Source organism: Colletotrichum acutatum, assembly GCF_030867785.1.
Source record: "Colletotrichum acutatum strain CBS 112980 chromosome Unknown BDZ83scaffold_99, whole genome shotgun sequence".
Classification (NCBI taxonomy): domain Eukaryota; kingdom Fungi; phylum Ascomycota; class Sordariomycetes; order Glomerellales; family Glomerellaceae; genus Colletotrichum; species Colletotrichum acutatum.
The window spans coordinates 89,467-109,169 of NW_026849093.1; the positions used below are offsets into that span (position 1 = coordinate 89,467).

The 19,703-nt window shown below is 54.3% G+C and overlaps 7 protein-coding genes across 7 annotated transcripts; 2 read left to right on the forward strand and 5 right to left on the reverse strand.

Annotated features, from left to right (window-relative positions):
- The first annotated feature begins 486 nt into the window (after nucleotides 1–486).
- On the forward strand, nucleotides 487–1,972 carry BDZ83DRAFT_632599 (ribosome biogenesis protein Nop16). The gene is made up of 2 exons (XM_060508981.1): nucleotides 487–948; nucleotides 1,103–1,972. The coding sequence occupies exons 1-2, from the start codon at nucleotides 836–838 to the stop codon at nucleotides 1,674–1,676; spliced, it is 687 nt and encodes a 228-aa protein (XP_060361310.1). The 5' UTR covers nucleotides 487–835; the 3' UTR covers nucleotides 1,677–1,972.
- Nucleotides 1,973–2,029: 57 nt separating this feature from the next.
- BDZ83DRAFT_467424 (uncharacterized protein) lies at nucleotides 2,030–3,497 on the reverse strand. The gene is made up of 3 exons (XM_060503270.1): nucleotides 3,124–3,497; nucleotides 2,830–3,050; nucleotides 2,030–2,767 (listed from the first exon to the last, which is right to left on the reverse strand). Exons 1-3 carry the CDS (start codon nucleotides 3,286–3,288, stop codon nucleotides 2,245–2,247), a joined length of 909 nt encoding a protein of 302 aa, XP_060361311.1. The 5' UTR covers nucleotides 3,289–3,497; the 3' UTR covers nucleotides 2,030–2,244.
- Nucleotides 3,498–6,126: 2,629 nt separating this feature from the next.
- BDZ83DRAFT_722267 (initiator tRNA phosphoribosyl transferase) lies at nucleotides 6,127–8,045 on the forward strand (the record flags this gene model as incomplete). Its single annotated transcript, XM_060512457.1, has 4 exons — nucleotides 6,127–6,205; nucleotides 6,406–6,727; nucleotides 6,844–6,878; nucleotides 6,946–8,045. The coding sequence occupies 4 exons, from the start codon at nucleotides 6,127–6,129 to the stop codon at nucleotides 8,043–8,045; spliced, it is 1,536 nt and encodes a 511-aa protein (XP_060361312.1).
- Nucleotides 8,046–8,286: 241 nt separating this feature from the next.
- On the reverse strand, nucleotides 8,287–9,115 carry BDZ83DRAFT_654944 (haloacid dehalogenase-like hydrolase; the record flags this gene model as incomplete). The annotated part of the gene is made up of 2 exons (XM_060510765.1): nucleotides 8,287–9,015; nucleotides 9,107–9,115. 2 exons carry the CDS (start codon nucleotides 9,113–9,115, stop codon nucleotides 8,287–8,289), a joined length of 738 nt encoding a protein of 245 aa, XP_060361313.1.
- A 1,810-nt stretch (nucleotides 9,116–10,925) lies between these two features.
- Nucleotides 10,926–11,964, reverse strand: BDZ83DRAFT_632613 (HSP40/DnaJ peptide-binding protein). Its single transcript, XM_060508982.1, has 2 exons — nucleotides 11,579–11,964; nucleotides 10,926–11,515 (listed from the first exon to the last, which is right to left on the reverse strand). Exons 1-2 carry the CDS (start codon nucleotides 11,939–11,941, stop codon nucleotides 11,222–11,224), a joined length of 657 nt encoding a protein of 218 aa, XP_060361314.1. The 5' UTR covers nucleotides 11,942–11,964; the 3' UTR covers nucleotides 10,926–11,221.
- A 1,615-nt stretch (nucleotides 11,965–13,579) lies between these two features.
- On the reverse strand, nucleotides 13,580–17,221 carry BDZ83DRAFT_467736 (ubiquitin interaction domain-containing protein). The gene is made up of 7 exons (XM_060503272.1): nucleotides 16,948–17,221; nucleotides 16,820–16,876; nucleotides 16,692–16,767; nucleotides 16,463–16,630; nucleotides 15,095–16,414; nucleotides 14,783–15,039; nucleotides 13,580–14,724 (listed from the first exon to the last, which is right to left on the reverse strand). The coding sequence occupies exons 1-7, from the start codon at nucleotides 17,044–17,046 to the stop codon at nucleotides 13,990–13,992; spliced, it is 2,712 nt and encodes a 903-aa protein (XP_060361315.1). The 5' UTR covers nucleotides 17,047–17,221; the 3' UTR covers nucleotides 13,580–13,989.
- Nucleotides 17,222–18,528: 1,307 nt separating this feature from the next.
- On the reverse strand, nucleotides 18,529–19,265 carry BDZ83DRAFT_722271 (ubiquitin-conjugating enzyme; the record flags this gene model as incomplete). Its single annotated transcript, XM_060512458.1, has 2 exons — nucleotides 18,529–19,056; nucleotides 19,116–19,265. 2 exons carry the CDS (start codon nucleotides 19,263–19,265, stop codon nucleotides 18,529–18,531), a joined length of 678 nt encoding a protein of 225 aa, XP_060361316.1.
- Nucleotides 19,266–19,703: the final 438 nt, after the last annotated feature.

Below are 19,703 nucleotides of genomic sequence, written 5' to 3' on the forward strand. Positions count from 1 at the left end.
AGAGGGGCGCCTGCGGTTGCTGGTGACGGGAATGGAGTTGAGGGGACCTATGTGGGCTTCGTCTGTGGTGTATTGTAGTGACGGGGATGAATACACGTAAACGCGCAGGTAGGATATACCATGCGTAAGGTACCTACTTACCTCCCTCCCTACTTCAAGGTATCGACATCTGCGTGAGAGGCAAGAACGCCGGAACACAGATTATCAACACATCGGCGTTTCTTTTACTGCCTGCAACAATGAACAGTCTATCCTACCGACTGGTTATGATTTGCACGAAACCAACATTCAACAAAACGTTGATTTGATGATAGAGAAGGTTCTAGCATGCCCGAGAGGGTCCTCAAGCTTCTCAGGCGATAAGGAGATTCGCTTACAACCATGCAACAGGAGGACTCGACCTCATCCCCCTCTCAAGGAAAACAACTTAGAACGCCTTAAACATGTGGAAATTCATGAGGAGAATCAATTTCTACGACAATCGAATTTTTATTCCCCCCCCCCCCCCAAACTTGAATACCTTATGTACGGCATGGAGTTAAAGGCATCGCATTTGGTACCTAGGTGAGAAAGACGAATCTCGGTCAGATATCAGTGAATCTCGGTGAAGGTACCACACCTCGAACCACGCTAAGCCCGATACGAGCCAAGCGGCCCCTCCCCCGATAAGATAAGATTAACAAAAAATTCGAGAAGCGGCAACTCGAGCAACCTCCAGCCAAACTGCATTGCGCCCGGCCGTTGTACCTCGTCAATTCTGCCTGACCCAAACCACCCGTGATCCCGCATCCTACCACTCCCTACGTCCTCTCCGAAAAAAGACAATCGACTCACAATGGGTTCCGTCCTCCAAAAGAAGAAGCGCCGCTCCGGCCGCGCCAAAGTCAAGACGAACAGGCCCAAGAAGCTCCTCAACCCTCTCGGCAACGACATCATCGCAAAGAACTGGTACGCAGACACACACACACACACACACACACACACACACACACACACACACACTCGTCGTCCCTTTGAACTGCCAGCCCTCCACGTTTAGCTTCCGCAACTGAGAAGAAAAAAAAAACCTCAAGCTAACCAAGAACCCTTTCCCTTCGTCCAGGAACAAGAAGGAAACCCTCACCCAGAACTACCGCCGCCTAGGCCTCACAGCCCGCCTCAAATCAGCAACAGGCGGCACAGAAAAGACCCTCGCTCAACTCGAGCAAGCAAAGACCGCCTCCTCCTCCGCCAAGCGCGCCGACCCCTTCGCCATCTCCACAACCGAAGAAGCCGTCTTTGAAGAAGCCCGCGTCGAGCGCGACGCCGACGGCAAGATCATCAAAATCCACTACGCCAGCGCCAACAAGCGTCCCAACCCCCTCAATGACCCCCTAAACGCCCTCGAAGAAGACTCTGATGACGAGGAAGGGGCCGCCGAAAACGAAGAAGAATGGGGCGGCATCGACGACGAGAGCAGACCCGAAGTCATCCGCCTCCTCGAAAAGGAAGCCGCTCTCCCCGAGATCAAGAAGCCGCGGCACATTAGCCAGCAGGAGAAGGAGTGGCTCGAGAGGCTGATTGCCAAGCACGGCGACGATTACGATGCCATGGTGCGGGATCGCAAGTTGAACCCCATGCAGCAGACGAAAGGCGATATCGCGCGCCGGGTGAAGAGGTTTACTGGCAAGGCGTAAATCTTTCCGGGAGAGGAGAAGCAGTGTAGATGAGGAGGGGGGGAAATGGAAGGAAGAGAGTAGAGTGAAGGGGAAGAAAGCATTTACAGAGAGGGAGGGCATGGAAGGAAAGAAAAAGTTCCAAAAGGAGTCGTTCATATTACATGTTGGTCGGTGGTAAGAGCCTGGCCATAGAGGAAATACTGTCGTGTTCCCCTTTTGAGGAGTTATGGCGTTTTCAGATCAAAATTTTTGGCATAAAACACAATATTCCACATGTCAACTACAAAAGCAAGTTGACCAATTTTCATCATTGACTTTGAATCGTCATGTCATCAAATTTGATGTCTACCTAGAGAGAGCTTCATGCCTGGTATCTTTTCGATTACCTTTGTTACAAATGGGACGCCAACAACACCCCGTAATCCGGAAAATAAAAATCCAAGCCCATCTATGTGAACACTGGACAGCACAGTCCGTTCCTCTTCGTCAAACCAAAACCGGGCCAAGTTTTGCTCGGGTTGTGGCCCTGCCATCACGAATCCCTCACACCAGATTACTATCCCGCTGAAAGAATAGGATCTTCGTCTTAATGCATCGTGCGATCGTAGGGCGCGGAGGGAAACTGCGCGGGCCGGTCGTCGTCGTAAGCGGGTGCTGCGCCGTACGGCTCAGGGGCGGAGTACGGTTGTACCGCCGCCGCGGGGCTGGTGGAGGTGGGCCTCTGAGGATGGGTTTGGGAGTGGTACTCGGTCTCGCTGTCAAACATGGCGCCGTTTTGGCGCGAGGGGAGGGATCCGTAGCGGTTCGGGTCGTCATCCTCGCCGTAGGCCGAGCTGCCTGCGCCGTAGCGGCTGTTGTAACTGTTGTTGGCGTATCCGTGGTTGCCGGTGGCGTTGCCGCCGTAGAGCGTTGTGTTGTCGTCGTTGTGATCGTCCATCTGGACGGGGGCGTATGCCTCCTCGTCGTGGGGTGCCATGGAAAAGGCGGCCTTGTCGGGGTCGATGTTGTCACCGCCGAGCTTCTCCTTGTCGTAGCCGGGGAGCTTGCCGTGAAACTGGTAGTACTTGAGGGTGTACAGACTGACAAAGGTGCTGCCGCCGAAAAGAAGGCTGACAAAGTGCTGTTAGCATCGTGACTTCCTTAGCCGTGATCTGAGTTTCTGGCGACTTACCACACGAAAACACCCAAGCCGACAATGGCCTTGCTGAGCTTGCAGCCGTCACCGCACTGATTGGCTGTGTTGTAGGCGGCCTGACTTGCGAAAGCAGAAAGCCAGATGATGCAGAAGCATGCGTCTACGATGGCCATAGCGTAGGGGTTGGCCAGTTTTCTCGTTCTCGGCCACCGCGGCGCCATAATCAGGTAAATCCACGCTGGTAGCGAAAGGAAGCACTACGATGCGACTGTCAGCAATCTGCATACCTTGCCAAAGTACAGGCCTCATTTTCCTGTCAGGTTGCCTTACTACTCCAAAAGTCCAGCCATTGTTGCCGACAATTTTTGCGTTATCGGCTCTAAACACTGCAATTTCCAACGCCCAAATGGCGAAGGACAGGATGAACTGGAAGATGTGCAGACCGAGCTTGACGCCGGGGACGTATTCCGGGTCGAAGTCAAAGTTTCCGAGCATGTTTGTCGTCGAGTCGTCGAATATGTCGGGTTTGTTGGTGATCTAGTAGGGTTTCCCTACGTTTGTGATCGAAAGGGGGATGTTGGATGAGAGGAGGTTGTCAGCTATGCGACTGTTGCTCCCCTGGCCTTTTTTCCCCTTCTAAATAAAGATCAAACTCAATCCGGCTCGGCAACGGGGTTTGGCGAGACAACCCAGGGATCGGAACCAGTGGACGGGGGGTTTTGGGGGCCAATCGATAAGGGAACCCGCTGTAATGATGTAAGATAGGTAGCTCGCTGGCTTGGGTTGTTCGGGTTGTGGGAACGAGTGTCGAGGGCGAGGTGAGATGCTGTTCGCTGTCGTGCAAAAACACTGGAAAATATCCGTGAGAGAAAGCTTGGAGGTGTGTGAGTGAGGTGAGGTGAGTGTGAGGAAGATGGGAGGTAATAGACGGGAAATCAGAATCAGAAGGAGCAAAGTGGCTTTTGGGGGACGCGTCTGCCTTTTCTTGTCTTTAAAACGAAACAGCCCCAGCTGGCCTCGAATTGCGGCAGTGACGAGACGTGGATTCAGTGGGCAACGACTCGTTCCCTCTTACCTTACTGTGGCAGTGGGCGGTGGAGTGGACGCCTGGCAGAGGGGTGGGTCCAAGCCGCGCCTGAAGCTCCCGTCATCTTTGGTCTTTCCCTTCCCTGCCTTGCCTTAGCTTAGCAATTCGAAGTTTACTATGAACTAAGGCAAGGTACCTTGAGGTATGTAATCATTCCATGTTGTACTGCAAGATGACCTTCATAGGTTGCAGTGTAATTATTCTTCTCTTCTTGATCCTAACCTTGAGGCTTCAACCAGGATCCCTCCTACGGCCACTTTGCAGCCCCGATGCTGCGGAACCTCTACGCGCAATGGGACGGACACCAATGCGAACTCACGGCCCATGGTCCAAGGACACTCCATGAACGGATGGATTCCACACAGGCACACAGGTTGGGATGAGGCAGACTGCGGAAACTTGGGTTGAACCAAGCCACTCAACCGCTGGGTTTACACTGCGCCACTGCATCCCAGGCAGCGAATTATCGTCTCTCAAGTGCGACCAGCTGAGCAATAGATCCCTGCACGCCACGCCTCCCCGAGCGAATAGTTCGAACCCGTCTCTTTTTTTACCTTTTCTGTCCCCCTTTGCCCTGTGGCCCTATGGTTCACCATGTGTCCATGTACTTGGTGTCGCCGCATGCTAGCCAAAGGGACGACGTTCAAGGTACAGAGAGCCTACCGAGCCGAGGAAGCCACGCACCAGTTCAATGGTATGGTGTTCGTATTTCTCAACCGTCAACCGGCGCAAGCCAATGGCTGACGCGCCGTTGTTTCTCCTACCGAAGCCAGCGAGCCCTGATTTCCGTCTGACGTTGTCTGGCGTTGGATTGGTCGTTGCTTCGCGGTTGCTTTGCTGCTGCTTTTTTGCTGCATGCTAAAACGTCCTGGTTGTCACGGTTGTCTGGGGTGATGCGCGGCAGCAGGGGGAGAAAAGGCCGGACGGCGATCATCAATGATGACAACCTGCAGACGATAATGGGCCTCGATTCCTTGGACGGCAACCCACGGCAGACGAGATGAGACAAGACGACCGCCCGGCAGAGCTTTGGACAGGGTCGTCTTTTTGCGAATGAACTCCGGGACTGTCATAACAGCCTGGGCCGTCACAGAATTGCGCGCGACACTGACAATTTGACACTGACTGACAGACTGACTGACACCTCAGCCGTCTTCAAAACTTTAGAGAACCTGGCAAGATCAAGAAGCTAACACGAGCCCGCTGCCGCCGCATTCCGGATGGTCCACGCGCACAACGGCTGAGTCGCCCAGCGCTCCCCTCCCTAACGTCTACGCCAGAATTGCGACTCTCAAGGTCCAATCGGCCTTGCGTTGTTTGGTCACAGGGCAACTGTTGTCTCTCGTACGAGACTAGAGAAAAGAGGGCCCTCATAGCCCCGGAACCTTCAGAGCCCATGGAAACGCAGTCCATTCCACAACGAAGACCTCGATCTTGACAGACGGGAACCCCGAGTGCGTCTCCAGCGGGATAAATTTCTCTGTCCACTACTCTCCCACATCAAGAGAGCTGTTGGTCTGATCACCAAAGCGGCACAGCGGGAAGAGGGCACCAGATGCCCTTGCGCCAGGAAAATAAAGTCCCTGATGTATCCGTAGGGTGGATACAATGGCGTAAGTCTTTGCCGCCCGATGCTATGTAAAGACGGGTCTCCATTCATCCACGGCCGCAGTCCGGGTACAAGCTATTGCTGGGGTGCAGAGAAAGCATCTCACCCGCGCAGCAAGCAAGCGAGCGAGCAAGCGAGCGACAGTTGCGTCGCCCATCTTGGCTGTACCCAACATAGCCACGCTTGCTTGCGTGTTGCCAATATACCATCTGCCGGCGCATCTTGACGACGCGAAAAAAGGCGGGGAGACATTCTCGACATTCCGGTATTTCCATCATCTTCTCCGTCTTCGACTCGTCGGCGTTACCGACTCTCAAGTCCGGCCCGAGAGAGCCCGGCGGCGGCGGCGGTGGCGGCAGCAGCAGCACAGAACTTTGATCATCTTGGGACGACATCTGAGTGAGGCATGCCAGCGATCCCTAGCTTGCGGCTGAATGCACCTGGAATTCAGCACGGACACGAGAATGAAGCCTCACTCAATGTCTCTTGAACAATATCTCCGATGTCTCTGATCCCTTTGAATCTCATTCATCTCTTGGCACCAACTCATCAAACGTTCATCAGCCAAATCTGCAGAATGAGTGCCTTGAAACATGACCTCACAATCTTATAATCGGTGTTATCCAAATGAGATGCGATGAATGAATCGCCTCGCATCCATACAGTGCCGAGTGCCACTGCTATCGCGCCAGACCAGAGCGCAAGCACAGTGCAAAGTAGGGTCGTCCACATTGGAAATTTCACGACTGAGACGTGCCTCATTTCGAGCCCTAGACAGAGCCAATCTTGTCTAAACCCCTCCAACCTCACTCAATCTCATCTTGGATGAGATAGCCTCAATTCAAACACACCCCTGTCCTGCCCTTGGAGCTTCAAACGGAAGCCATGGCGCAAACCACACCCCCAGCGGCCGCAGCCCCTGCCCTCTCAGACCTCATCTTCCCCACGACGGCGAACCACAACTTTTCCCACATCCTCACGGACCTCAAGCGCTCCAACCTCTCCATCGCGAACAGGCTTCGCTCCATCACGCAGGACGCCGACTTTGTGCAAGATGCCGCGGCCGGTTTCGATCGTCCGCTTGTGGCGAACGAGCGCTGCGGGAGCTGGTATATTCGGCCTGCGGACAAGCGGGCGAGCGCGTATTTCAAGAGTACAGATGGGCATACGAATGCGTGGAAGTTTAGTACGCGCAGGTTGAATTTGCATTTGCTTGAGCTTGTTGGGAAGCATGATGGGTGAGTTGTATGGTGGTATTTTCGAAGTTTGGTGACGGTGGCATGAGTGCATTCAGGCGAGAGAGGCTTCCGATACAAATGCTTCTTATGAGAGCAGAGCTGACTGCGAACTTTAGATGTATCATCGTAGATTCAACCCGCAGGGGCAAGAGTAAGTCCACATCATCAGACTCATATATCAGCACATCCAAGAACCTTCAGACTAACACAGCTCTCAGGAATGCCAGACGCCCTAAGCAAAACCATCCCAGTCTGGTGCGCCGTCCTCAACGCAGCCCTCTTCCCGGACCTCGACCCGGCGCGTGAGCTCCGCCTCTTCACCCCGCCCAATGTCGTCTCGGCCTCGGAACACGCACAAATCGCCGCCCTCCTTCCATCCTTCCTCGCTTCCCTCAAGAGCCTCGACCTCGACCTTGCGGCTCTCCGCTCGCACGTCTCTAAGCCCCTGCGCCCGTTTTGGGTCACGCAGGAGACGCAGCTTCCATCTACGTCTGCGGGTGATGACGACGAGTCCTTGAAGAATGTGGTTTTCGAAGACTACCACCCCATCATCTGCTGCACCTCCTCGCGTCGCGTCGCCGGCACGGAGATGAGCGAGGCGGGGTACATCCAAGGCGCCGGCGACGACACGGAGAACTGGGCCCTCGGTCTGACGGCCGAAGTCTTTTGGGAAAATGCTACGGCGCTGCTCTCGTGCCCCGAGGCCGATCTCCCGGAGCTGGTTGTTCGTCTCGTCGCGGAGGGTAAGAGGAATGCGCCGATGGGGTTGCAGCCGAAGAAAGTTGCGCCGCGGATCTACGTGTGTCCGTTACCCCTGGACGATGAAAGGGACAGCAGCAGCGGTGGAACGGATGCTGTGTCCGCGGGTGCGTGCAGAGTCGTACTCACACAGGACGTCACGCCGAGGGAGTCGTGGGTGAAATCTCCGACGTACATGCAGGTCGGGCTCGGGAAGCACAAGATCGCGAGCCGCAACCTCCGGCAGGCACTGCCGGATATCTGCGCCTTTGTCTCGCGGTACCTCGACTCACATCGCGACATAGTAGAGGGCGCCGCCGAGGGCGACAGCAGCAGCCGCGGCAGCGTCCTCGTGGCCTGCGAGACGGGCAAGGATCTATCCATTGGCGCCGCGCTGGCCATTTACTGCTGGTGCTTCGACCGGGACGGCAAGTTTCGCGTGGCGGACTCGACGACGTTTTTCAACAAGGACATGATCAGGGTGAAGCTGGGGACCATTATGACGGCCTTTCCGGAGGCGAATGCGAATCGGGCTACGTTGCAGAGCGTCAACAGCTTTCTCATGGATCACCGAAGATGAAAAGGTCTCTCTTTACTAGTCTCGAGTCTACTTGGATTCCTCCTCTCCCCTGAGCGGGCTGGCTTGATGAAGCGCCTCTAGGAACCGGATTACTGCCGGTCTTAGCTAACGATATGAACACTGTAAAAATGGGGAAAAAGATAAAGGAGTTTCAGTTGGGAGATGGAAGCAATCATGATCCCTCTACATCGCCGCGGCCTCGACCTCACAGAGAAGGCGACGGGATGGAAACCCCGGCTAGTCAGGCGCTCCCGCTCTCAATCTTGGCAAGCATGCCGGGGAACTCGCTCCAGTCCTTCATGACGACCACGGCCCCGGCATCGCGCAACACCTTCTCCATCTCCGCCTGCTTGTCGGCGGCGTAGGGGCCGACGTACCCAATCACCTTGATCCCCGCGCGCGTACCACTGAGCGTCCCGCTCTTGGAGTCCTCGATGGCGACGCACTCCTCGGGCTTCTTACCGAGCGTCTTCATGGCGTGCAGGTAGATGGCCGGATCGGGCTTGCTGGTGGGTTTGGGAAGCGACGTGGCGGCGCTGAAGACGACGTCCTCGGGGAAGTACTTGTCCTGCCCGACCTTGACGACGGATGCCCAGACGCGGCGCTTGGCGGACGAGGAGACGACCGACAGGGTATGTTTGCCGGCCTTTTGCAGTGCCTCGAGCTGGTCGTCGACGCCCGGGCAGGGTTTGAGTGCGGCTTTGAGCTTGGCGATGACGGCGTCCTCTTCGCGGGTGACGTACTTTTCGAGCTCGTCGGGTTGGAGCTCAAAGTTGTGGGACTTGGCGAGGCCGAGGAGCATGCCGCGGAAGTTTTGGCCGACGAACTCCTTGATGAGGGATTCGCCCGTGAAGCGCTGCTCGATGTTGCGGGAGGCGCAGATCTCGTTGATGAGGTCGGCGCAGGCCTCAAAGGCGAGTTCCTCCGAGAGGACGAGGGTGTTGTCGCAGTCGAAGAGGAGGGTTGTGATCTGGAGGGTGGTTAGTACATGTTAGTCGAGCCGAGTTGCATTCTATCGAGATTGGTGGTCGGGATTGGGACTCTCTCTCGTCACGACTTACTTGAGGCATGTTGGCGGTTCTTTACAAAAGACTCGGGTGCTATTCCGGGTTTGAGGTGGAGAGCTTGTCTTATGAAGAGCGGGGTTCACTGAAGCTGAGAGCTGAATCTGGAGGGGAGGGGAGCAGGTAAGCTATCTATAAAGTAGACGAAGCTTACTGTCCGAGACCAATTGAGAAAGAAACCTTGGCTGAGCTGGGGACTTGAAGAACTGGGAACCTTGTCATGTAGGAGAGAAGGAGAAGAAATGAGCTACCAAGCGAATCAGGGTAGAATAGGACTTCCATTCAGGTATCTAACGCTTCTATCTCCCAGGAAACCGAAAAGGTCTCTCTTTTCTTTTCCTCTTTCTCCCGCGCCCGCGCCCGCTTCCTTTCCCCCTCATCCTACAAGCCGGCTGTTCATTTTCGTCGTCCCGACAAGTCCAATGAGAGCCGCGGAAAATAACACGCAAGTAAGGGAACTAAGGTAGGACCTGAACCAGCTCTGGCGGGAAAAAATGGCCTTACAACACCTTACCCGACAGCACTTGCATCGATGCTGGGCTGCTTAGGTATTGTGCCTAGAACGAGGGGCCCCCACCAACGCTTTTACCCCTCCCCCTCCAAAACCCACGGGCGTCCCCATCCCGTCGCCCACCATTTCCCGCATGTGAAGTGTCGTCATTACCGCGGGGTCGAGTACATACAGGCAGACACCACCACATGGCCCATGTACTCAAGCCCGTGAAGAAGACCGCGGCGAAACCCCGGCAACATCAACCACCGAATCTGGATGGATGCGCCATTTACCTGCTTTGACATCCAATTCAGGAATCCTACATTTCTTGATGCCGGTAGGCTGTTGTAGGAGTAGGTATTACGATGGTAAAAAAACAGACTCTTCGCGATCAGGCCATGGTTCCAACCCCCCCGCATAAACACCCGCCCTCCATCATCCCGACCTCCCGAACCCGCGCCTCATCTGCGAAACAGAGTTCTGCCGAGCGTAGGGTCGGGGAACGCGGGGAGACGGGCCTGCGAAAATCTTCACTCCTGCCTAACCTTGCGCGAAATACTCTGTCTTGCATATCCGTACAGCACAGAAATCAAGCTTGGGCGGCTTGATCACTGGAGAAGGGAGACGGGGCGCACTCGTACCTAGCAGACTTACTGCCGAGGTCCTTTCTCTCTCTCTCTCCATTTTTGGATATCACAAGATGAGCGAGATATAGCTTCCCGAATCGTGGGCTTGAGAACACTCCCAAACGTCGAAGACGTTATCATAGAAGAGAAGTCACCTATTGTACCTGATATTCTGATATGCTTGCTTCCTACTTACACAAGATGTAGTAGATATCTACCTAGCTAGTCAGTAGCCAGCTAGACATACCCCACTCACCGCAAGGATACAGCTCGCTCGGTCTATGCAGCACGCCGGATGAACCTGGGAACCTCCAGCACAACAAAATCGAGATGACGGGAGGCTGGAACACCTCTCGGTCCCGAGATGCCCGACTGAGCCGTCTAGTCGTGGTCATATCGTCACCGAAGCCTGATCACGAACTACCAGCCATCTGAGAGAACAAGATGCCACGTATTGCAGGTTTTGAAGTATCATTGTTCAGAGCTCAATATTGAACTCTGGGCGTTGGCTTCTTGCGCCATTGTGTACGCCGCTCACCCCTTCTATCACGACAACTCTTCCCCATCACAATTGCGGCTGTCGTCGCAGCTCATCAACTGAAAAAGAAGTCACTTCCGGACGCCATCCCTCAGTCTGTAGTCACACACATCACAACAAGCATTGAATCCGTAGCAATTTAATCTCAAGCTTCAATTATTTCATATCTAGGTACCTCTGCGCAGGCATCACCCCCCACCAGCAACTCAGTTCATGTTGCCTGCTCATGAAATGCGCAATGCTCACAAGGCAAAAAGGAAAAGAAGGCCAACCCTTTGTGGCTTTACAAAAGCAGAGAACCCAACCACGCCCCAAACTCCTATTCATGATGAGCATACCCGGCCAGCCAAACCAAAAGACCATGTTGTTTACGGTCTAACACCCCCGCCGCAACTTCCGCGTCGCCTTGGCATCGTCTCTGCACCCCCCTCCTCTCCCTCACTCCTGAGTTCCCTTTACAGGATCTCCTTCAACTGCTGCTTCTGTGCCGGCGTTAAGCTCGTGGGGAACTTGACGTTGTACTTGATGACAAAGTCACCCCTCGTTCCGGGCTTCTTCGAAATGGGCATACCCAGGCCGGGATACCGATCGGAGCTGCCAGGCTGTGTGGGGCCGTTCTTATCGAGGTTCAGCTGCTTGCCGTCGATCGTCGTCACCGTCCGCTTCCACCCCGTGAGGGCCTCCTTTAGGTCCAGCTCGACGGTGTGTACCAGGTCGTTGTCTTCGCGCACAAATAGCGGGTGAGCTTTCTATAGTAGTTGTTAGTATTGCCACGTCTCTCGAGTTTTCGCACCGGGACTATGTGAACGTACCTCTTCCAAGATGAAGTGCAGGTCCTGCTGGCCGCCCTCTTCCTGGTCGCCAACACCCTTGAACTTGATCTTGCTACCCTTCTTCAGACCTGGCTTGATGGGCACCTCGAGAACCGTATCAGTCGTCGTCCTCTTGCCCGTGTCGTCAAAGGTCTTGCGCTTGATCTTCATCTTCTTCGTCACGCCACGGAACAGCTCCTCCAACGTGAGCGGGAGAGGCCGCTCCACCGTCGTGACCTCGGGTGTCGCTTCCCTCGCCCCCCGCGAGTCGCCGAACCCGCTGCTGCGCATGCGCGATGATCTGCTACCGCGCGGGCCACCGGCACCGCCAAACGTCGAGAAGATGTCGGAGAAGTCGTCCATGCCGCCCGCGCCGCCGCCGCCGCCGCCACCGCCCATACCGCCAGCACCAGAGCGCATGAACTCGGCAAACACGTCATCCGCCGAGCTGAAGTTGAACCCGTTGCCGCCTCCGCCTGTGCTGAAGCGGAATGTGCGTGCACCGCCGCCGGCGGGCATGCCTCCTCCTCCAAAGTCGAAGCCACCAGGCATGCCGCCTCCAGCGAAGGGGTTGGCGCCACCGGCATCTGGGGGAGGGGCGCCGCCTCCGCGGAGCAGGAATTCGAGACCGTAGTCATCGTACGTCTTGCGCTTCTCGGGATCGGAAAGGATCTCGTAGGCTTGGGAGCACTCTTTGAACTTTTCGGCGGCGTCTGGGTTATCCTTGTTCTTGTCGGGGTGCCACTTTAGTGCAGATTTCCTATACACGTGAGATGGTTAGCATACTACGGTCTGATATGGCCGTGTGGAGAGGCAAATAGGGCGATTGGGCCACGCCGTTGGGCAACGACGGGCGGGAGATAAGTGAGGGGCGGAGAGGGTTAAGGTAAAGACAAGTTTTAGGGAAAGCTGTTACGACTTACCGATAGCCCTTTTTGATTTCATCTTGCGTCGCCGTGGGTTTGACGCCCAGCTGATCGTACAGCTTGGTTTCTTTCACCATGGTTTGAGACTGTCGCGTGATTGTCGTGTAAAAGTCGACCAGTCAATTAAACGGAGGGGTAAAAGTAGTGTGGATATCGCAGCGAAAGTGTGGCCTGTGTTCGCTGATGTTGTGTCTTTTCGTGTGTTACTTGGGGTGGTTGTATGTCTGAACCCTTTAAAGTTGCTTTGCTTGCGCAGTCAATCGACGTGCGTGTAGGTAGTGAATAGCAAAAGAAAAAAAAAAAGGTTGGTAGGTTTTAAAGAAGAGAAGAATTGGAGAGAATGGTTGGATGATGCAGCCGACTGTCTGGGTCTCGGTGCGTGATATGTACCTCTACGTAAGGTAAAGTTGGTCCTTACTGCGCAAGGTAAAAAGCCAAGAAAGACTGGGTCACCGAGGGTAGCCCAGAGCGTCTAGTGGTAGAAAAGGACCCCCGGCCGTCTTCAATGGAAGAAACAGGGCGCGATTGTGGAAGGTTCGGTGCCCGTCTCTCAGAGGAGCCCAGCCCCAAAAGAGCAGGGGGGGTGGGAAGGCAGAGCCTGAGAGGACGGGAGTGGAGGGAGGAAGGTAGGAAGGAGGGGGAGCCTTGACCACCACACCCCCCATCCCCGTGCGACTTTGCGACCCAAAACCTGGCGGGGCGTCGAATCGGGTGATCTCACTCGAACTGCCTCGATGGAAGAGCGCAGAAAGGCTGGATGGGGCTCGTCTAGTCAGACCTTTGCTCTCGAGGTTGTCTGATCACACAGAAAGGCTGGATGGGGCTCGTCTAGTCAGACCTTTGCTCTCGAGGTTGTCTGATCACAAAAGTATCCATACAATCCTCTACATTTAGATAGTACTTATCCAGTCTTAAATACACGGGGTCCTGAGATATGTTCATATTATCCTTCATTCCAGATGAGCATCATCGACAAGAGACCTCGTTGGGCAGCAGGGAAGCAGTCGCAAATGGACAATGACGAAAATGGCGGGGTCTCTTGCCGTGCGGGAATAGCGGAGTCAAGCTCATGCCGTGGCTCGAGCGCCGCTTCAAGCCACCATATCCCTGCAACGTCTCTCGATTCTCCTAGTTGAATAAGAAGCTTCGAGAACCTTCTACGCAATTATCCGACATACACAGTACAAGTTTCTAATGATAATATCGATCTTTGGTGTTTCGGTACATAGTAGGTACGCATGCTTGGGTAAAATCAACTGAGCCAATGGGGTATCCAATGATTGATAATCTCATAGCCTATTGCATAATACATCATCATACCATGGCAATGCCGTGTTGCGCTGTGCTGTGCTGTAGAGCCTTCAAGAAGCAAAAGATGCTTGCTGCATTTGATGCCTCTCGAAACTTTGCTTATATCGCTATGCCTTTGCGAGTCTTACTGTGTACACCAAACTCCCCCCCTATGATGCTCTCTAGTGCCCATAGCTACTGATGCTCGTCGGGAATTTCCATATCCATCATTTTGATCGTCTTTTGCTCATCTCTGGGGTCGTGTGCCGTTCCATAAATCGAGTGTCTAGCCATGAATGGCGATCCGGCACCGCTTCCGCTTCGTTCCTGCATCTCGGGCCCCTTGGCCGGCTCTTCCACATCTACGTCTGGCGTCACTGTACGACTAATCTCTGTGCCGTCGTCAGCGGGAGCACTGGTCGAAAGTCCGTCCTGTCCGATGCCGGGCCCGTTGACGTCGTAACCTCCTTGTGCCTTGTCTCGCGTCTCACTAGAGTACATGACCTGGGCTAGACCCGAGTTTTGTGTCTCTGTGTTGCCTTGCCTGGTCGATAGGTCCGTCATTTCCGTGTCCGTTATGCCGTCTCCGTCGCCGAACGGATCCGTCTCAAAATCCCCGGCGCGCGAGTTTGTATCGCTGTTGCCCAATGAAGCTCGGTTGGTTGCCATGGAGTCGACGCTGCCCGACCGGTATTTCCTCTTGGATGGCGAAATTGGCGACATGTTTGTGTTTCTCAAGTTGGCCACTTCCTCCGTGGTTTCCTGGTTCAATTCTTGTCTGAAGATCTTGTTCTCGGCCTTTGCGAACCGTAAAAGGGCGTCTGAAAGAGGTGCCACGGGCGTGTTGATTGCGTCTTCTGTAGCATACACGAGCAACGGGTTCTTAGTCTCAAAGTAGATTGCGTCAACCACCTGTTGGAAGGTGTATTTCTGTAACAAGTCAGCATCCAAGTTAGTTCCAAGGGGAAAACGTTGCAGCTTCGCGTACCTCGGCCTTTGCGTATTGCTTCGCACTATACGACAGCCGCCACCACTGGTCTATCGAAGTCGGCGCCTCATCAATGTCAATGAGTGACGGCTCGGCTCGCTTGCAGACATATGTCACGTTCTGCTGTGTTGCTATTCCCCTCAAGAGGTACTTCTTGCCAGTGAAAGGCTTGCTCAAGCCTGGCTTGTCGGGGTCAGTCAGTATAGTGTTTAGATACTGCTTCCTTTCCTCAAGCCTCTCCCGTTCCCACTTAAGTTCTGCTTTCATGATTAGTGACCGACAAACATAGGGTAAATATTGGGCTCGACGTACTCTGTTGCTTTTCTCTAACTTGAGCAAGCTGCCACTTGCATCGCTGGAGCACCTTTCGCGAGCTCTTGAAAAGCTCCTCTTCGCCTTTAGACAAGACGCACGGCACGTCTTCCAGACGGAGGTTGCCTTGCTCATCGTCGTCTGACTTTCGCAGCTCTCTGAACCGTCCCAGGCCGTCTAGATAGTTGACGTGACTCTCATACTCCTTGATTGTCTTCTCCAGCATTTCCTCCTTGTTATGGACCTTGTCAGTTTTCGGATCAATCCACTTAGTGAGCTCGAACTCCTTGGATTCGGCCTCGTAGAGCATCCTGTGCACCCACGCAAGGTGTTCCTGGCAGACCTTTGCCTCTTCCTTCCGGCTCTCGAGATAGCGCTCTGGGTACCACACTTCGGGGATGTCGAGCTTATCGGGTGTGCCATCGCCATCGATAACGACTGTCATGACCTCGCCCATGTCATCGAGAACAACCATTCCGGTATCCGCATTGAGCTCCAGCCACGTCATGACATCGTGCCACACAATCCAGTTCCAAGCTTCGTACAGAGATGTCGTCTTCTCGTATTGACTCTTCGTTAACTCAAAGTTCAAAAACGCAAATCTGTGTGGGTCTTGGGTCCTCTCCAAGGTGTCTGTAGACATGGGGCATGCTAGGTGCGTCAAGGGCTTAATGACGTCGGCATCGGTCTTCTCGACGAGGGTATCAAAGAACTGTCTCTCGGTAGCGAAGTTGGTTTTGGGAACTAGATCGGCCATGGAATCGACAGAACCGTAGCTTCTCTCAGTCAGGTCCAAAAAGGCCATCAGACGGTGAATCTCCTCATGAAAGTCCGGCTTCGTGTCGTCGGCCCACTGGAGGTCGCCTTGGTTCATGGCGGCTAGGACGTGAGGGGCATAAATTGGTTGACCTTTCCACCATTCGCTATTGTGGCCATAGCTGGCGGCTTGTTCACCACCCCGCAGTAGAATATTGCGTGCAAGTGGAATCTCATGCAGAATCGTCAATACGGAATCCAGATGGTGCTTAGATGTGCGTGCTGTCGTTCTCTGCACAAGGAACGCCGGGGCGTCATCCTCTCGCTTCCTTGCAGAAGGGGCGGGGTCGTCGTCGACTGTCGTTTGATACGAGCTCGTTGCGGTCGTCACCATAGCCCAGCTGTTCGAGTCGTAGTCAGACCTGTTGGCAGGTCCAAAGTGCGGGGCGTTGGCGTTTCCGCCCGTGACGCCGGCTTCCTGAGGTATGTAGTCTGCGTCTCGCTGGGAGTCTCGAATGGCCCTGTTATAATCGTCCTCTTCTTGCGCAGCAGTACTGGGGGCTCCTATCGTCCATGGTCAGCCAAAGCCCCACACAACAGGGAAGGCAGTACCGGAAAGGTCCCCGGTCGTCCAGTCAATCATCCTACCAAGCGGCGATCGGTTGTTTGTTCTCGATGGAGGTCGTGAGGGAGCACCTGCGGGAGGTCCGTAGAAGCCGTTGTCGGGTGGAGGGGTAACGCCTTGTATGACGGCATTGTCGGGGGCTTCGATGTTGAAAGCTGGCCAGCAAAAGTCAGCAACACAATGTCTCCAGCTGCTGGAGCGTAAGACCAAACGCACCTATACCCGTGTGATTCGGCTCCCCGTCACGACTGGCTCCAAATGCTGTGTCGTCCCATGTATACTTTCTCCGGAACTGGGGGTCCTATTAGCTGCGATGAAGAGCTCTTTGACCGGGCACGACGAACTACTTCGACTCCGTCTATCAAGACCTCTGACGCAAGCTCATCCCGATTGCTGTTGCTCTGTACCCCACGTCAGCCCTCCTGTCAGCAGAAAGAGCATCGCGCTTGTTCATAAGCCGCAGTCTTCTCACCTTGAGTGCTGTAATGACGATATTGCGGTCTCTAGAGGGGTCTAGGCCTGAGAACTCCAGGAAGTTGTCCACATCCTGAGCCGTGGGTTCGGGCGCCATATTGTAGAGCCACCCCTCAGACAAGTATTATGTTTTCGATTCGAATCGTTACGAATGGGTCGATTAGAAGCGATGGAGGTGGAAGGATCGAGGGTAGTTACGCATGACTATCGAGAAAGACGGGCTGGGGTTGCAGGTGGCCTGGCGCATGTAGCTTTGCCAGAGAGAGGCTCGGGGGAGTAGGTAGTGTCAAACGGAAAGGACCCAATGTGCTGTAGAGGCGACCCGGTCTAGGCGTGATGCTGTCCGTAGGGGTGCGGAAGAAAGGTCGGAAGGTAGCACTTAGCAACAGCACGGGAGAAAGCAGTGCCAGCGGACTTGCAATCTGACTCCGTTCGTCTTGTCGTCAGATGTGGTCGGGACACCTCTCGTTCGATTTGGTACCTCAGAGAAGTGGAAGTGGCATTGGATGCAAGTACGTAGACCCGTGCTGGGAAAGCCCCATGAGCTGTCTGTCCTGCCGATTGCTCTCATGGACAGTGCGTCTCAAGGTAGCAGCGGCACAAAGACACTTCCCCACTATCTGCCGTCTCCAACACGCTTTACCCTCATAGGCACCCAGACTTTGGGAAGCAAATATGTACATAAACTCTCCAGTGAATTTCATTACTCAGAATATTCGAGATCATTTGGCAATAGCTATTATATTAATGGTGACCAGCTACTAGGAGTTCTTGGTAAAAGATCAAGAAAAGGTCATTGATAACCCTCATGGATGCTGATGGTGTTAGCGGGGCAAGTTTACACTTTAAACCCCTTACGGCGCTGAAGGATCGGGAACGGCGTGCACGTTGACGGCCACTGCCGGCCCAGACGTCGCGAGCAATGTTGCGCCAACAAGCGGCAAATGGAAAGTGACCAGACACCCAGAGTACATCAAGGTACAATAGATTGGCCGAGAACGTCCAGGAAGCTCTGCTTTTTACCCGCACAAGGTACGGCATACTTTCTCTGGTCATCGAGCTTTGCTAGTTTTTTTTGGAGGTGGCGCACTCTGCAGTTGCTCGGTTGTAAAGTCATTGATCGATTGGTCTATGTGCGGTATCTCATGCGCTGTCCTGGCTGCTTGGTTTGCCAATCAGCCACCAAACTATTGAATTCCGCCCCCTTCTGATTTCTCTGCTTTTGCAGAACCAAATATGAACTCCCGTATCCCTGTATGGAAGCCCTTCCCAGAAGCCCTCCTCAGAGATTGAATTATGCCAAACCCGTAAAAGAAACCGAGACGCCGTGTTAGCCTAAGCAGGCCGTGCTGACAGCCGGTAAAACGCCCGGGGCCATTGCTATGCACCATCATGCGTGTAGAGGAAGAGAGATGTAGAAAATGTAAGAGATGGAAAACGAGACCACCGCAAACGCCGCCGCCAACGCCAAGTCAGAACGCCTGCCGGGAAGTGTTTGCTTTTCTTAGTCGAGCAGGTTCAAGTTGGAGCAGGAAAGTGTGAATGTGTGCTGGGTCGATTCCCATTTCGAGGATTGGATTCAAGGCTTATCGTCGTCCGCATCCTCATCTTCATCGTCCTCGTTGTACTCGTCCATGTCGAAGTCGCTATCGCTACCGCCCAAATCAAAGTCACCCTCATCGTCCGTCTCGTTCCAGAAGGCGTCATCGTCGATGGGCTTCTGAGGCACAGGCTCCAGATCGGCGGTTGTGGGGAAGACCACGCCCTCGGGAATGTCCTTCTTGGACTTTGCGACCGTATCTTGCGCTCGCTTCTGGTACTCGGCACGATTGTCACGGTAGAGAACGCTCGCGTCGACGTTGGCTGGAGAGTTGATTTCGGGGTCGTCCAGAAGGAGCAGGACAGAACGCAAGACAGACTCCACGCCCTGCAGAGGAGACCAACGCTCGCAGGCCTGCTCGCCAGACTGCTCGTCTTCGCCGGGAGTGTGGAGGATAGAGATGCAGAGCTTGCCGTCGGTGTAGATGTTTGGGTGGCAGATATTCTTGGTGAGGAAGCGGAAGGTGGGAGGCTGGTACGGGTAGTCTCGAGGGAACGTCATTTCAGCCTATAAAAGTTCAGTGAGCCAGATGCTTCCATAGTGTATTGGGGGAAGATCAAACAAACCTTCAGATAGCCTCCGTTGAAGGCGCTGTCGGGGTTGACGACCATGAGGCCAAGCTTCCAGTTCAAGACATTCCGCTCGTCGACATCAATGTGAACCCATTTCTCCTTCTGCAGGGTCTGATATTCACTCATCAATCGCTTCTGCGCCATGATGTTGGAGTATTTGTAACGGTGAGGTGGCGGTGGGTAGTATGCGGGGGAGAAGCACTTCGTAGTGAGGCAGTGGGATGAGGTTGGAGCGATGAGATCGATTTGTCACCGGGAAGAAGATGTCTGAGTATGATATGATCCAAGTATGCAATTGTGTGCACGAGCAGCAGTAGAAAAAAAAGGGCACTCGTGTGGGTGGGCAGTGAAGAAGGCGCACCGCAAGTTCTCACAAGAGGCGTGTGACCAAAGAAAGGAAGCGACGATGAGGTGGGATGGAGGGTATGGAGGGGCGAAAGGGGATGACTCGATAAACCACCGAACTGACTCGGAGGGGGCGGCAGGCGATAAGATAAAGGGAGACGGGAGGACCGACCCGTAAGTGTGAAGACCTTGGGCTTGTCTGGTGGGTGGAGGGATTCGGGTGTGTAAGAGTATGAG